Below are 16,978 nucleotides of genomic sequence, written 5' to 3'. Positions count from 1 at the left end.
TTAAGGCTCGGGTGTTTTTTAATGTCCTTCTGAGCACATTTCTAAACATACTATGGGTGTCACGTGACCTCAAGCCTCGATACTCACTTGTCTTGCCAGTCTCAGACAGGCTTGGTCCGTCTCCCTCGGCGTAGACGGGGACCACGGTGACGGTGTAGCGGGTGTCCGGCAGCAGTTTATTCATGATGAATGTGGTGGTACTCTCAGACACGGTCTCCTACGAAAAGATGCATCAGATTTATCCTGAAACTAAATCCCAGAGAGTCCATATGTTTGACCTCAACAAGGTCAAAACACAAATAAAAGTCTTCCTGAGAAAGTGTCTGAGTCTCATGAAAATAGTAAATTGGCTTACCTTAATGCCTAACATGGGAATTTTTAAAAGCTGAAATATTTCTTGTGTTTTAAAAAGAAAATCCCTTTTTTTGTTTTTAAAGCAGAAGAATCTTCTGAAACAACCTGTGGATCATCACAAGGCCTTTTCTACAGTGGTCCAGTTTTTATTCCGCTTTCAGGAGTGGTTTGAAAAACATCTAAACACTAGACATATTTCTACGTTCCTTAAGTTTTTTATTTATTGCATTTTCTGAAATGTTGCTTTAGTTTCCTTGTTGTTGTTGTTTTCAAGGCCACCGTAGACCAGCAGAAACAAATAACACCTTTAACACCTGTTCCTCTGGTAAATATTTCTTCCCGCTATTTACAGTTTATTTGACATTTTGTGTGCGCAGCATTTTGGTTTGTGAGACGAAACCACGCGAGCAGCAGTCAGATTCTTTTGGTCGAGCAGTTTGAAATTCCTTTGCAAAACTAACGTTGACGTGCTAATTGAGGGGTGAAGGTTGTGCAATCGACAACGATAAATGAGCCGCTTCTGAGGAGACAAACCCGAGTGGCCAAATCATCTGTCGGCTGCGTTCGCAGCTGTTATTTAGTGCTGATGGCACTGCAGAAATATAAAACCCACAAACATGTCATACAACAATGCAAGCTTCACGTTGCCAGAAAGGATTTAGACGGTTTTGTGTGGCAACTGCATGACGGGATTATCCTGTCAAAAAGCATGACATCACCAAATCTCTGCTGAGAGCTTTGATCGTTTTGTCTTTTTTAAACTTCTGTTGAGCATCTTGGATTTTTTTTTTTTTTAGTGCCGTTTCCTGGAAAATTTATCAGACTTTTTTATTACAAGCTTTAAAAGAGTTTTACCAAACTCCCTCCAGCATTTTGTCGAGTGTAAAAACACCTCAGGGGCAGAAAAAAGGTCTGTCAGTATCGCGTGATGACAGCTTGTCAAAGAGCAATGATGCTGTCAGCAAAAGGAAAAGAAAAGAGTGAACACACCAAGTAGGACTCAGATGTTTAATAAGCTAATGCCAATCTAAAAACTGCTCATTTCAGAATCTGCACCGACTGACATTAAACCTCAGGCAAAGAGATGAAGCCCAGGAGGAAGTGCTAAAAACTGCAGTTCCTCTAACGGCCACTTGAGGCTGGCTCCAAAACCGAGTCATTTCCCATAGAGTCCCATGTTTAAACTTCCAGCTTTACAGCAGAAATAAACATGTTTACAGCCTGCTGCAAAACTGATTATAGTCTCTGTGGATAGTCTCCCTTTTCATAAAAACTGCACAAGGGAGCTTTTTAAAAAATGACTTAACTATAATTTGAATACTGTTTAAGACTTAAAGTTAGAGCTGTCGCTCCTCTGACTGACAGGCCACTGCATTTTTCACACCAAAAGTTTGTTTACTCTGATACAAATCAGCTGAATAGTTTGCAAATGTGTAGCTTTTAGCCATAATTTGGTTTCTTTTCACACACCAAAATCTCCAAGTGATCCAACATGTGTCGCTACAAATTGCATGATTTGTAAGCGGTGGTTGATCTGGGCCAACTACTGGAGGGTTCAGAAGGTGACAGGGTCTCAGAGCAGTTGTGGTTCAAACCCTGGTGCGATTATTGTGTGCACATCTGCACAAGGGAACCGCACCAAGGAGCAAAACCAACCAGAGTTTGACTCAAACAAACTTTTTATTTTCTGAGTTCACATAGCTGCTAAGATCCCAGTGAGTACATTTTGTTATAAGTATGAGGGTCCATGTGCCTGCTTGTGTCTTTTTGACTGTGCAGACTTGCAGTAGTTTACATTACAACGCATGAACTATGCACATTGGATGTACAAATTTTATGACTTGCAGACCATCCGAGGTGTCTGTGCTTCAGTTTTGGTGAATTAATTTAAAGTATTTCACTCGTCTGTTACTGTGGATGCAGATAAATAACAAAGCTGATGACTGTTTTTTCCTCCTGTGTATCTCCCTCTAGGATTAATAACATTTTTCTGATTTCTGAACTTGTCCTGCTAACGCAGCTGATCATGACTGTGATTGGCCAATTCAGTTGGGTTGTTTCCTTTCATGCATTTCTTTTCAAATCGAGTGGAAGAGACTGGATCATCTCATCTCCACCACCAACTGTGTTTGACACAACCCCCAGAACGATCAGGGCACACCATGTCAAAAAAATGATAATCCACAAACAGTGAATCACATTGCGTGGCTACATCCATTTACAGCCTTCTGCAGTCTTTAGAACAAATCAGTTATCAGCATTTATCTGATAAATTCTATGAAGAGAGCACTTACTTTAATCTCCAGGCCTCCATCCACAGGAACGTAGATGATATTATATCCCTGAACGTTGCCATCAGCAGGATCCCAGGTCACAGTGAGGGTGGTGATGGTCGGGTTGGTCACACTAATGCCACGTACTCCGCTCAATGGCACTGAGGGCGCAAATGTGATGAGCGATTAAATGACAATGAGTTTTTACATAGGGTTCATTTTAAAAATCTTCTACAGTGACCTACATGTCTTTCCATCCTCAGACTGGCGTTTGCCTTCCCTGGCAGGGTAAACGGGTAACACTGACACCGTGTATGGAGTATCGGGCATCAGGTTCCTGAGGATGATGTTTGTGGTGCTCGCAGGAACTTGTTCCTGTTTGGCAAAATTAGGAAATAAAATGTTGCTTAAATGCTTCAGGCTCATAATTGGTTGTTTCCTGGAGAAAGGAAGCGGTACGGCGTGCATGGAGCCTCACCATCTGCTCTTCCCCACCGGCTTTGGGTACATAGAAGACCTTGTAGAGACGAACAGCTCCGTCAGCAGCATCCCAGTTCACATTCAGAGAGGTCATCGTGGGGTCAGACACCCTCAGGTTCTTTACTCCTCCCAGAGGTCCTAAACAATAAGTGATTTTAGATTTAGACCACGTGAAGAGCCTGAATTAATGATTCCAATCTGTCGTGTTTCCATCATGATTTCATTTTGTTTTTCACAATAAGAAAAGACGAGGGGAACAAGGCTATTCCTCGATCTATAAAGTGAAGGTGTTATTCATTTGTGCTGGTGGTTTTTGTGTTGTTTCTTCTTTTTTACGATATCCTTTCTTTAATGAGCACAACTGACATCTGCTGTTTAGTGTCTCCATGTCTCAAAACAACCTCCCAGCAGACTAAGCACAGGGCAGAGAGGACACTCGTGGGTTCTCTGCAAAAACTGGTAAATCTGTTATTTCAGGTCATCTGATATTTCAGTTCTTGTTGTGTTTGTAATCATTTTCAGGGCTCAGGAAGGAATTCTGTTTGAGCCACAGGGTTTCCCCTAGAAATATGACCCCATAAAAAAGGAGATTTGGAAGCACGTGTAATCTGATTGGTCCAAATATAACTTTATGTTATGTTTGTTACATATGAATGGAGCACAGGGCCATAAAAATGCACTGATAGGATATCAGCAATATAAATAGCATCTGTGAGAATTATGCTGCCAAAAAACAGACAAAAACACAAATCAGGTTACAGCGCCTCCTGATAAAACTGCACCCGTCCCCGAAATGGTTTGAAATTGATGTAGTGTATCAGTGAAGATGGACTCTGTGTAAAAAGGTCCCGACAGGGTCGTAAATTCTTTGTAGTTGTACGGATACCAAGAAATATCCCCAGAGGTGTTTTTGGGGGGTGCGGGGGGTTCAAACTTACTTGTCTTTCCATTTTCAGACATCCTCTTTCCATCTCCTGCAGCATAAACCGGCACCAGGGTCACAGTGTAGAGAGTGTCGGGCTGCAGGCCTCGCAGGGTGGTGGTGGTTGTGCCCGCTGACACAGTTTCCTAAGTTTAGTAAGAAAATACACAAATTAGCTGCTCTGATGCAAACATATAGTCAGAAATAACATCAAGCTTAGGGTAAATCCTCCTCGCCAGCTGTGAAACACAGTAATTTATCTCTAGTTGCTGCATGTAACGGGGGCAAGAGTCAATTTTTTTTATACAATATGTATTAGATTTCTTTATATAAGTTTAAAATGGGTGTTTAAAGACCTAAAAGTTTCAGACATGATCAGGCAAATTGGTGAGTAATTCAAAGTCACGGCTGACAGGAAGCTGAGGATGGTCCTACCATGCTCTCATCTCCTCCAGCAGCAGGAGCATAGATGACTCTGTACTCCTTCACTCGGCCCTCGGCGGGCTCCCAGCGCACATTCAGGGTGGTCATGGTTGGGTTCAGCACCTGCAGGTTCCTGACTCCGCCCAGAGGCTCTGCAGGAACACAAACACAGGTGAAACAGGGCGAGCTTTCTCTTTTCTGTCCTCCATCTTTTCCTGGAGGATTGCGATCAAAAGCCTCAGCTAGCTCCTTTCAAAGCCAAAGAGGAGTCACTCTACGTCAAGAACAGTTGAAACAGGGTAGTTGTTGCATTATGCACAAAACAAGCTGCTTAAAGATGTCACTTGCAATAAATTAAATCACGCTTTTCTTAATTTTTCAGGGGATTAAAAAAAAAAGTGACACCTCATAATGATTTTTTGATCTTTCTATCGCAAAACTTCATATGATGATGTTTTTAAAAATATGTTTGATTAAGATTTTCTTCTAGATATGGTTTCTTTTACTGTGGCACATGCGCTTTTGTTTAGCCAAAGGCCAGAGATAGCAGGAGTCTGTACATTTCCCTGCTAAGTAAGGTAAGACAGACTCATTGGCTTGACTACATAACCCCAAAAGACCAATTCTGAGCCAAGAAAATGCTATTTTTTCTTTTTTGTTTAATAAAAAATTCTGTACAACTGAAAGCAACTTGTATTCATGCAGGACGCAGATTTCACTATAGCAGATATTTAATGTGAAACTTTGTCTCTGGATGTGAGTCTTACTGGTTTTTCCTTCTTCGGAGATATCTTTGCTGATGCCGGTGGCATACACCGCTGCGACGCTGACGGAGTACGGCGTGTCAGGCTCCAGCTTCTGCAGGATGACGCTCGTCTTCTTCCCTCCAACCTGCGTCTGTTCACAGGAAACACGTCGGCAGTGAGACTTGTGTTCACATCGGAGAAACACAGTAGTTTATCGGAGCTTAGTGACAGGTGGCTGACTCATGAAGAAGAACGCCACAGATGGCAAACACAAATGAGAGAAACATTTGCTGCCAGCTGTCAAATAAAAAGTCTTTTTGTTTTTAATGTTTGTTATATGTTTTAATGTTTTGACTGGTCATGGCAGGTGGATTCTTCCCACTGTCACCAAGTGCTTGGCTCAAAGGGGATTGTTTGATTATTGGGATATTCGTTGTATTATTGTAGAGTCACTGCCTTGAAGTATAAGGCACTTTGAGGTGACTATTTGTTGTGATTTGGCGCTATATAAACAAAACTGAATTGAACTGAATTCAGCTTTTGTGGATTGAAATGATATTTTACTGTCATGAAATTCAAATGACTGGATAATTTGATAAGACGTTATAGGTGGATAAATGCAAACACCAGGCCATTTTAGCCCACTACTGAGTGGTTGCCAGGTAACATGATGAGCATTTAGAGGGAGCATTTGGGAAATGTTGTAGAAAACACCTGCATTGATTGCAACAAAATGGGAGCATTTCCAGGAAGTGACAGACGTGACGGTGATGTAGCGGCTCGTTGTTTAAAGGAGTTCAACGTGTTCCTGCCTGGTCACAGACACAGTATGTCGAAGTATAGAGCAAACACACTGAAAACTCATTTGTCCCAGCTGACTCTGATCTTTTAAATGACTCGCTATGTTTTTAATGTTGCTGGGGGGGTTCTGGACTTTGACAGCTATTTACTTGATGTCTGTGTGATTTCTGCTGACTACATAACAAATTAACTCTCAGAGATAATAAGGAAATCCCAGTTATTTGCTCCTTAATAGTTCTGATTACTATTTTCGTGTCTCTGAGACAGAAAGACGAGTGCATGCCAATGTGTGCTCCTGTATTTCTGCCCCTTAAAAGCCACAAGTTGGCTCCACACAGTTGGAGTGGATGGATTTATATGTATATTTCTTTGAGTTGTGTTGGGTTACTGGATTCGATGTTCCTCTGCAGGAACATGGATCACATGAAAATTGGGGAACAATGTGCCGTGAAAGACAATTTACTGTTTACTGTTTGCAGCTGGTCTGGTTCAGATATTTGAAGAGTAATGAAAAGCTGCACACCTCCACCTCCTTATCAGCTTGTCTGTGTCCTGCCTTCGTGTGGAAAACTACCACAGCATGAATCACATCACAGCCACTTATGAAACGATGGGAAACAGACGATTATTGACTGACTTATTTATTAAATCAACATGAGTTTGTTTGCCTGCGCTGTAAACAAACACCAGCTGATCTTCTGTGGCGAGTGTTTGATGTCATCTGCAGTTACCGCCACTGACCACAGGTGTCGCCACACCAGCTAAAATGTTTCAGCCTCTAAATGCGCGATCATTTATCCGGATCTCGAATCATCAGCCCTCTAAAAATTCAAGCAAAGCCCTTAAGTGTGCAGCGGCTCCCAGCGGGGCATGTTTTGGAGAGGCATCCACTGGTTATTAGGAGAATGTCAGCAGAGTATTTACATCATTTAGACTTCTTTCTCTGAGAGATTTGAAATCTAGTAGACTGAGAAATCCTGAGCAAACAACTCTGCAGTCCATCACACAGTGGATGCAGCGCTGTAAACACATCCACAGAGGGCATAAACAGTTTGTGGTGGCTAAGGGATAAATTACTGGAGGTATCACATCCCATTTACGTCAGTATTTTAGGTATTTGGATGTTTTATTTTATTCTGGGAAACATACAGAAGGTGAGTATCTTGTTTAGAGACAGTGGAGTGTGTTAATAAAACAATCAGTGACTCCTGTGGGTACTGTACTTGGGACATTTTTTTTTAACCAGATAATTATTTAAATATGAGGTAACTTCACTGCTCATCTTCTAATGCAGCACTCAGTAAATGAGCCAAATATTCATCTAAAGTCTCAGAAATAAGATGACACAGGAATCATTTGTCTGAGCTTTTTTGTGAAATATGCCACAGAAAGTTTTTTATGTGTGCTTTTTCTAAAATTTTGGCTTGTCCAACAAAGGATGACTTGCAGCTTGGCAAAGAAACTAGAAGGTTAATCCTGTGTTTTCAGTGTTATGAAGGCGGTGCCATGGCAACATGCTTCAGATGTAACTTGCTCCGAGCCAGGTTATGATTGAGATAAGAGATCAACGGTTATGAAATGCACCAGTGGCTGCAGTTTGAAAACTGCTTTCTGTAATAATTAATATATGTTTGAATTCTTTTTGTATTGAATTATTATTTAATTAATTACACATGTAAACACAAATTTAATGGAATAACAGCTGTAATCTGTCAAATTCTCTTTAAACTGCACAATATGAAAATTTGATCTAGTCCAACCAGCAGACCTGTCTATGCTTGTGATTGGTCACATATTGTAGTGCCACCACCTTTCATGTAAACTCTGATGAATGGACTGATGAATGATGGGTTGACTTAACGAGTCCCTTTGTCTGATGTTTTAGCCTGATATTAGATTAAGTGGATTAAGCCTGAGAAGGAAAAGATATCCTTGATTTCTCTGCAGATTTCTTTATTGGATTAACCTTCTAGTTCTAGTAATGTGGAGTTGTGGCTCTTGTGACATTAGGGAGTTTTGAATTGATAATTTTATTCTGCTTTTGACTGGTCTAGCGTTGGCCTCCGTGTCCCATTTTATTTTGAAGGTGAGATTTCTCTGGCGTATTGGTTTAATTTGACTTCCTGCCTTCCGTTGTGCTCGTCTGGCACTCCCTGATTGATTTCACCTGCCTTTAATTGTTTCCTCATGTGTTCTGCCCTCTATCTGCATTTTTGTCCCTTTTTTTGTATTTTGCATGTGTAAAGGGCAGTTGGATCATCCCATTGCTTATCACTGTTCAGACTTCAGTCTGCAGACCTTCAGAGTTTTCACCCCAGTATAAAGCTGACCTATTTTCTCTACTATACATATGAAAAACAGCAGCCTTAGCCCAGAACTGGACTGATGAAGAAACCCCGTTTTTTCACCCAGTTCCCAAACTTGAGAGGAAACCCTGAGCTCATCCATAAAACAAACAAGCGTCTCATCTGGTATCACATGACTGATGCTAAGAACAACAAGGCCGCACGACACCAGATGCTCTCGGTCCTCTGGCGCACACATCTGATGCAGCGAGTGGATCGGAGCTCCGTTAGACGGATTTGCAGCGCTGACATCATGCCTCGGCCGTGACACGTTGTTTGGGGGAACACTGTCATAACATCTCAGAGACAGCGACCCCCCTCTAGATTCTTCTCATACTGCTCGCAGCTTCTTTTCATCTTGTTTCCACTGCTAATGATTATTGAGTCAGCGTGTGGGAATGCAGTGTCGGCAGTCAAACGTGGGACTCCTCAAACTCACCGTCGTGCTGCTGGATGTTGTCAACAAATAAAAGCTAAATTGCTCTGTGAGGAAGGAGCCTGGAAACATGTCTGGCGGTGTGTCACTGACCTCCTCCAGATCATTGATGTGCATCTCGAGATGGAGGTGAAATTTAAAACCGAATCCAGCTCGTACTGTAAATCCAGCTGGTTCTGTTTTTGATATCAAAAGCTTTTTAAATGAGCCAGACATCAAATTACAGATCGCTCCGGTGCAGTCGGAGACCTCGAGTCTCAGACTCCACATTTTACTCCGTTTCGAAATATATTTCTCTTTGTACATCACTAAATGAGTCTACAGATTAAAGCTTTACATTAATTATACTACTCACATACCAGTTTATTAGGTACAACAAAGTCGGGGTATTTTTTTTTTCTGGTTTCTCTCACTACCTTGAACTACCAGAGTTACTTCACCACTCTTCGTGTGTAACAAACAAAGAGGGTTAAGTTGACGGAGAGCTAAATTAACTCGAAGAAGAAGAAGACTTGCGAGGAACAGATAATTAACTGAACTGGCACAAAATCTAAATTGAAAAAAGGGGCACTGGCAGATCTAATGTGATATATGCACATTTATATGGTGCGTGTGTTTTTGTTGGCTTTGTTGAGCACTGAGACAGTTTTGTCAGGTGAGAAGAAGCTCCTGGGATGAGAACTAACACGTCCACGTCTGAGTGCACGGTCCTCAGCCAAAAAAGGGTGGCGTGGGAACAAGTCATGGCCTCCAGGGGAGGATTTCAAGCACCTCAGTTTGGAGCAGGAGACTGAGAAGGATTGGGACAGAGATACTGATAGTGGTCTCCTGTAGTCTACACTCCCACCCGCACCTATGAACATGTGCTGTGGGTCATGGAGCTCAGAGTAGAGCTGAAAGGGTCCAGCAGAGGTGGTTCAGACATCCTGGACGCCTCCAAGTTGTTTTGAGCTTGTCTAACTGGGAGGAGACCCATGGACAGATTCAGGACGTCCTGGAGAGATCGCGTGTCTCGACTAGATCGGTGTCCCCCACATGAGTTGTAGGAGGTGGGCTGGCAGAAGGAGGCCTGCTTAGACTGCTCTAATTCCCCACCTGATTTTTTGTGTTTTTTGTTTTTCAAATGTATTGTATTTCAAAGCTTTATTTACTTATTTAAACTAATTCTTCAGATTTAGATTATAAGTGTAAAAGAGTGATCTGCTGTATTTCTATAGAGACTACCAGCCAGCATATGAAGTGATTAAATTAGCTGCAATATTCAACAACTTCAGATCCAGTAATATCATGTACATGATTCTGCACAAAGACTGCTTTTACTTTGGGTTTTTTGAGGATAGCTGGATCCTAAAAGGTCTTTCACTGCTAGCAGATCCTTTATTCTTGCTCACTGCCTCTTTTTTATGTAATACTGCCTGTGTGAGGGCACAGGATGCTGCACAAGAGCCAGAAAATCATTCACAAAAATTATAGCCAATTTTCACTCATGGTAGATTTTGGTCAACCTCTGTCTTGTTTAAAAAAAAATCCCTGATTTGCCCTGATTTGAAGTCATTTTCACAGAGATTAAACTGGAGATGATGATCTCATCTGCTGCACAGTTTACTTTACGGTTCACAATTAAACATTTATTCAAGTTGCATTACACAGGAGGCAAATCACAAAGCAGGTGCCATCAATTTAGGCTCATTTATCAATAACAAACGAGATTCTCTAACTCAACGATGACTATGAACGACGATTTGACTTTTATTAGAAACACATCTAAAGAACTCAGAGATTCCTTCTTGGTAACTATGTGTTTTATGTGTGAGAATGAGAAAGCCTTTGTCTCTTCAGTGCCTTTAGCTTCTCCTTCTACACAGTTTTATGTCTTTTTTGCTCAGTTTTATAGATCTTGAAGTCCCATCTCAGGAGGTAGAGGAAACTTCCCATCAAATCCAGCAGTTCATAATTGATTTGTTTCTATATGTGCTTTGGGGCTCGTTTCGCTGACTTTTCTGACAGATTTAAAGCTCCACATCATCTTCAGATATTCACTGATTTGTCAGCAAGTGGCTGAAGCAAACCGAGACCTTCCCACTGGTCAAAAAGCAGCACAGCTGGGAACCTCCGCGCCCCGACAGCAGAACAAACCTTCGCTTTGTAAGAGCGCGCGGGGAAACTACACCTGGGAAAGGAATTTAGTCGTGTTGTTCTTTCGATCCCTCGACAAACAAACAAAACAGGAGTGGGTTTACAAGACGGCAGAGAGGGACCCGTTTTCTCATAAATGTCAAATTTACTAAACAATCATCGAAACTCGTCCATTTTGGGTGTAAAATCTTGAATAAACACTTTAGAAATCTCTGAATTCGCCTTTTGTTCAGAGTCAGTGAAGCAGCTCCAGCTATGGTCTCCTGATACAACAAAGAGCCAAGTGGTTATATCATAGAGGCCGTATTTCATGTGAATTCTGCTGCTTGGTGCACATTTCCTACACATTAAATGATCAACTGAAGCTGCGATACCGAGGTTATATAAACTCAGTATGACCTTTTACTTTCTAAGACTCAGAGACAGAGAAGAAAAAAACCCTAACCCTTTAAAATTGAGGCCTAAATATTCAGAGATAACAACCTAACAATGTCAATGACAGCAAGACCTGGAGGGTTATGTTTGGGAGTGGTGTTCTGTTATTGGACTTCTGTGCGAATTAGGTTGTCCATAACAAACACCATGTTTGAATATCAGGGTGTACATAAGTGCATGTGGCACCAGGATACTCTAGGCTACAGGTTGATGAACAATTTTGTAATGGTATCACCGGATCTGCTGCCATATGTTCTCTGAACACTTGGATTACCACCTGCTGGTGAATTGGATCAGGCGGCGGAGCAGGATGCTGGACAAACCTGGCATACCTGAAAGTATTGTGAGGTTGTGCTGGTAATGCCTGGCAAAGGCCTAGGTCCATAAGGTCTTCAACTCCCACCTCCGGCAGAACTTTAAAAGCATCCCGAGGGAGACTGGGGAAAGTGAGTCCAAATGGACCATGTTCAGCACCTCCATTGCTGAAGCTGCTGCAAGGAGCTTCAGGTGCAAGGTGGCAACATCAGTACCAGATGGTGGAAATCTGAGGTGAAGGGAGCTATCAAGCTGAAGAAGGAGTCCTATCTATCAGGATTGGTTAGCCTTTGGGACTTCGGAAGAAGCTGATAGATGCCAACTGGCCAAGTAGTATGTGATCCTCCATTTTTACTTAACCTCCTAGGACCTGGAATCCAAAATACTCAATTTTGCTCTACAAGGACCTGATATCTACATTATACTTCTACTGTTCTATCAAAATTATAAACAAATATCCTCATATGTGGCTCTCATTTTTCTTAAAAACAAAAATAAGATAAAAAAAAAAAATCTGGTAATTCTTTGTTTTTACATTCATCGGGCCCCAATATGCCGAAATATCAAAGACAAATTTAAAAAGCATGCCGTGGAAGAGTTCGGGTCTTAGGAGGTTAAGAAACAATTCACCAGCTGGGCCTACGTCCTCATTTTATGTTTGACAAAGGTTTTAGCAGGTAAAGGTGAATGGCTTGGGCAGGAATTGAGCTGCAGTTTGGGGAGGGCCTCCAAGGGGGACTGGTGGCGGCTCCCAGCCTGGCAGATCTCCATGTACTAAATAGAGTTGAAGATGTTAAATAATTGAAAACGGGAGGGAGGGTGGGGCACGTAAACGAGAACGAACAGCTTGTAGGCCTGAGGGAACCTGTATAGATGAGAACCGGAAGGAGCGTGTATGGAGGCGTGGTCCGCTCCTGAAATTCCGATACAATGGATGGATGGCAGCACTGGGACAGGTTAAGAAAAAGGTTTGGATGGACTGCTAAGTTTAACATGTCTTGAAATACAGGTGTCTTCATGTACACACAAAAATATATCAAACTGTGAAACTGATTCACAAATTGCCACAAGTCTGGATTGGAGAGGAGGCAGAGGTCGAGAAATCTCACTTCTTTCTGACCTAAACAGTTTTCATTTTCAGTTCTTGCAGTTGATCACTTCAGTCAGCGCCCTCTGGAAACATCCAATGATTTTTTTTTAAACAGAGATATTTTAATGTGCTCCCTTGTCATTTTCTCATCCTAACTATGATTTAATTTGTGCAAACTTCCTACATTTATGGCATATAGACACCCTTTTCTAATGTATCTGTACACTGATGATGCCATCATATTCTCATCCACAAACTTACTATGAGGGCCTCGCCTCCAGCGACTGGTCTGTAAGTGATCTTGTAATTCTGGACGGCGCCGGGGGCGGGCTCCCACTTCGCCGTCAGTGTGGTGGTGGTGGCGTTGAAAACCCTCAGGTTTTTGGGCGACGCAGGAAGCACTGGAAGCACACAGGTATGTAGAGTCAGATAAACAGCACCTGTATATGTGTGCGTGAAACGATCGGTGAAAATGATTATGATGATGTTGATGAGGAGGATGATGAAGATGGCAGTTATGATGATGTTCTCACAATCCAGCGGGTCATGGAGCTGGAAGGGTTAATTTTAGGATGAGAGCAGCAGAGTGATGAGGTTTAAACCAGTTCAGAGTGGAGTTGCAGGTCAGGAATGTCTTATTAAATCACTGGTCTCATAAAAATGGAGCTAAGTTATATATTTTTACAAAAGGAAAAGTCCTAATGCATAAAAAGGATTCTAAAATTGGACACAATAACACAAAAACACAATTATTATGGAAACAACTTCTATAACTGATGATCCTAGACGGGAACTATGATTCATTTGTGGTTTCTAACAAATAAAATTATGGCAACAACAACAACAGCATAACAAAAACGAAATTTGGCAGACATTATAGAAAATTCTGCAGTTTTTAACCAATGCTTTGGGGAAAGCAATAATGATTAGCTGTTTTGCAACAACCTGTCTTTGGGGTTATGATAACGCATTTGTTGATCATAAAAGGTAAATTTAGCAACAGCTGGACACCCTGAAACAAACCAGGGCTCTGAAATTTAGGCATAATAATAAATATGACAAATTTGTGGATCATTCATATAAGTTTTTTCTTTTTGAGTAAAGAGCATCAAAGCACATTTTTGGTAATGAGAGTGGATAAAATTTTTATTTAAAAATCAGATTTAGTTCACTAACCACCATCTCCACTACAGAACCTCTGAACAACATTAAACTGATGACGAATATGTGATGACATAATAAAATGACGTTATAATGTGAGATGAACATGACGGCAGGAATGACAAACATGTTGGGAGGATGAAACAGGAACGAGGACACTCATTCACAGTGATGGAGGTCTGTGGAGGTTGACGTGTTACTGGTCAATTTTCACACTTCTTGCATTTGCAGCCCTGAATTTGCATTCACACCACAATATAGTCCATGTCCGTGTTGCCCCAAACCTGGGGATTTTTAAAAAAAAAAAAAAGCAGATTTGTTTAAATCTAAGTATGTGTATGGTGTCAAAAACATCAGTGAAAGAAGTTCAGTCATTATAAAGACATGTTTTGATCTGATATATCACTTAAATAGCTTCTAATTAGCTTGAAAATTGTGTTAAAAACTGCAGTGGTTTAAAATATTTCAAGTTATATTGTAATTTTTAAGAAGTAATTTTTATGTTTTTAAGCAGATACTAGCTGCATGATAGCTAGCAACATTAGTTAGCTAGCGATATTAGTTAGCTACCAAAATTAGTTAGTTAGCCACACTAGTTAGATGTGTTATTTATTCTATTGAAATGCATTGCTTTTCATATCTTATCTTTTGTAATTATCATAACATGACATAAATAACTCTTAATTTTGTTTTTTGCCTTGCACATATTTCTATTTTATATGATGACATTTAATACCACAGTGCTTTAGTTACTGCTGTGTAAAAGAACAATGTGCTACCTACTGCTAGAAGTTAAACCAAAAACTTGCAGAGCCTCCTCACACTGACTCTGCTATGAATTAAATAAACAATAATGGACAAAAAACAAAACAAAAAAAACAAAATGTAGACTTCAAGGATCTGTGAATGACTTCTCTGTGAGCATACTTTGATGATAGTATTCTTTAAAAGATTCTTTAAAAGGCCATCATATTTTTTACATTTCCATTCTTCACATCCAATACAAATTGGTCTATAACTTACTTACTACAGCAATAGAAACACAGAGTGAAATACAAGACCATCAGAATCCATTAAAGCCTTTTCTTTAAAATACTAGAACTGTGTATTTGATTAGTAAACAACAGATCTCTGCAAGTTGGCATGATTTTACCTGATATTCAAGTCTTGTGTGAGTTTTTCTGCTAGGGTAAAAAGTAAAACTACACTCTAAGTGCACAAATGCAAATGTTTAGCCAACAGAAATTACTTTTTTTTGGTTGATATGGTTTTGAATCGGTCAGAGCTGAGCCTGCAGTACATTCGTGATAATTTATGTCAACCACGCAGCTGTGACCATCGTGTCTTTTTTGCTGAACTCTTTGCTCAGGTTTGAAGTTGGAGAGTTGTGGTGTGAACGCACAGTAAAGCACTAAAATGCATAGACATGCAGTGAAGGATGACTGAAAGAAAAAAAAGAAAGTGTGTTCCCATTAACATCGTCCTGTATGACCACGTTACCATTCCACACAGAAATCATGAACAATACAATGAAAAGGAAGCTGTCCTTCTTATACGACATACCTGGCGGCTTTAACACTAGAAAGAGACATTGAGAGGACAACAGTGTTATTTTAAAGTCATACACATCTGTGAAAGTAAAACATTGGGATGATTTGTTGGACGCTGATAAGAAGCGGGGGTTTACTTACGTGTGCGTTCATTTCCCATCAGATCTTCGCTCTCTGACTCATCTGGGTAGATGGCCGTGACGGTGACAGAGTAGTCGGTGTCAGGGTCCAAATTCTCCAGAACGTGGGAGGTTTCGTCGCTATTCAGGATAACCTAGTGACGGGTAAAAACAGCACATACATATGTATCTGTGTGTGTTTATTGCTAACCAGAAGATGTTCTTGGCGCTATGATCTTAGCCTTTCAAAGCAAAAACCTACAAGACTGAGCGCACAGTGAAAACGACAGCTCTTTAGGTCAAAGGTTAAATCTGTCACATGGAGAAAATGTCTGCCTTTGTCTGCCACAGCTTTCTGTTTTATGTTGCCATTTTACAAAGTTTCATAATTCATAGCTTAAAGTTGGAACCCGGCACTGACTTCATCTCATTCACCGATTTTTGTGCTGATGTGCATGTTGGGCCCAAAAACAACTTTGGAGGGCCGAAGCTTAAGCAGTGGAAAACAAAGGGAGCATTATTATTGCTGTGGTCGAACTGGATGTTTTCACTTAATCTTGGCAGTTTTGAGGAGTCTGTGAAACCATAATGGATTGTTCATGAGATTTTTTCCCTTTGGAATGACAGGGTAATTTTGAATTCAAACACTGACATCTTCAGTTTCATGATTGTAACGTAACCAATGCTCGCTGGGCAGAGATCCACACGTTGGTGGTTTTATTCTAGTTGAGAAAATCAGAGCAGCGAACTCAGCGACTGCAGGTGTGCTCGAATGCTGCTTCAAGCTCACGCTTCGGTTTTAATCAGAGAAAGAAAACTCTGCTAAGCTACAGGCAAAAACACTCACAAAGCTCGTTGATTGGTTGGACATGGATGAGACAACTGAAAGCAGATGTTTACCGCTGCTGCAGACAGAGCGCGCTGTCCAAGCAAAGCTCATTTGCATATTTTGAGACAAAGTACTAAAGCGGGTTTATTTACCCAGCTGCTGATAACAAATACAAATGTAACATGAAAAAAAACTAATTCTGATATCATAGAAGTTAACATGCCAGGTGTCTTTGGCCTCAGCCAGCTGACGTAACGTTTCAAGATCCTTCACCTTCTCACAACACACAGTTTGTTTGTTTTTGTCTGTTTTCCATCTTCTTTTTCCTTTCACCCTAAATTAACTGTGGCAGCTGGCTGTTCCTCCCTGAGCCTCGCTTTGTTGGAAGTTTCATCCTGTTAAAAGGCAGTCCCCCACCATCACCAGTTACTGCTCACTGGGCATCCTCTGGCTGCTGCTATTCTCTCGCTAACATTTTAGGGCCTTTATCTTGTAGAAGGTACAATGTAGAAAACCTTGAGGTGACTGTTGTTGTGAATTCATGTTATAGAAATTAAAAATGT

General features: G+C 41.0%; 1 protein-coding gene across 1 annotated transcript in view; it reads right to left on the bottom strand.

Annotated features, from left to right (window-relative positions):
* col12a1b (collagen, type XII, alpha 1b) overlaps positions 1-16,978 on the bottom strand; it is a 152,607-nt gene that overhangs the window by 73,215 nt on the left and 62,414 nt on the right. The window contains exons 27-36 of the mRNA XM_085432637.1: positions 15,609-15,741; positions 15,481-15,495; positions 13,018-13,157; positions 5,220-5,349; positions 4,465-4,604; positions 4,046-4,175; positions 3,106-3,245; positions 2,873-3,002; positions 2,649-2,788; positions 88-217 (exon numbers count right to left, since the gene is read on the bottom strand). Of these exons, the coding sequence (XP_085288763.1) occupies positions 88-217; positions 2,649-2,788; positions 2,873-3,002; positions 3,106-3,245; positions 4,046-4,175; positions 4,465-4,604; positions 5,220-5,349; positions 13,018-13,157; positions 15,481-15,495; positions 15,609-15,741 (1,228 nt within the window). The remainder of the gene's footprint in view (positions 1-87; positions 218-2,648; positions 2,789-2,872; positions 3,003-3,105; positions 3,246-4,045; positions 4,176-4,464; positions 4,605-5,219; positions 5,350-13,017; positions 13,158-15,480; positions 15,496-15,608; positions 15,742-16,978) is intronic.

The sequence above is a fragment of the Copadichromis virginalis genome, linkage group LG15 (assembly GCF_057382275.1).
Source record: "Copadichromis virginalis isolate Kocher_CV1m ecotype Utaka linkage group LG15, C_Virginalis_male_GT1.1, whole genome shotgun sequence".
Taxonomy (NCBI): Eukaryota; Metazoa; Chordata; class Actinopteri; order Cichliformes; family Cichlidae; genus Copadichromis; species Copadichromis virginalis.
This window is presented reverse-complemented; position numbering and strand designations above follow the sequence as displayed.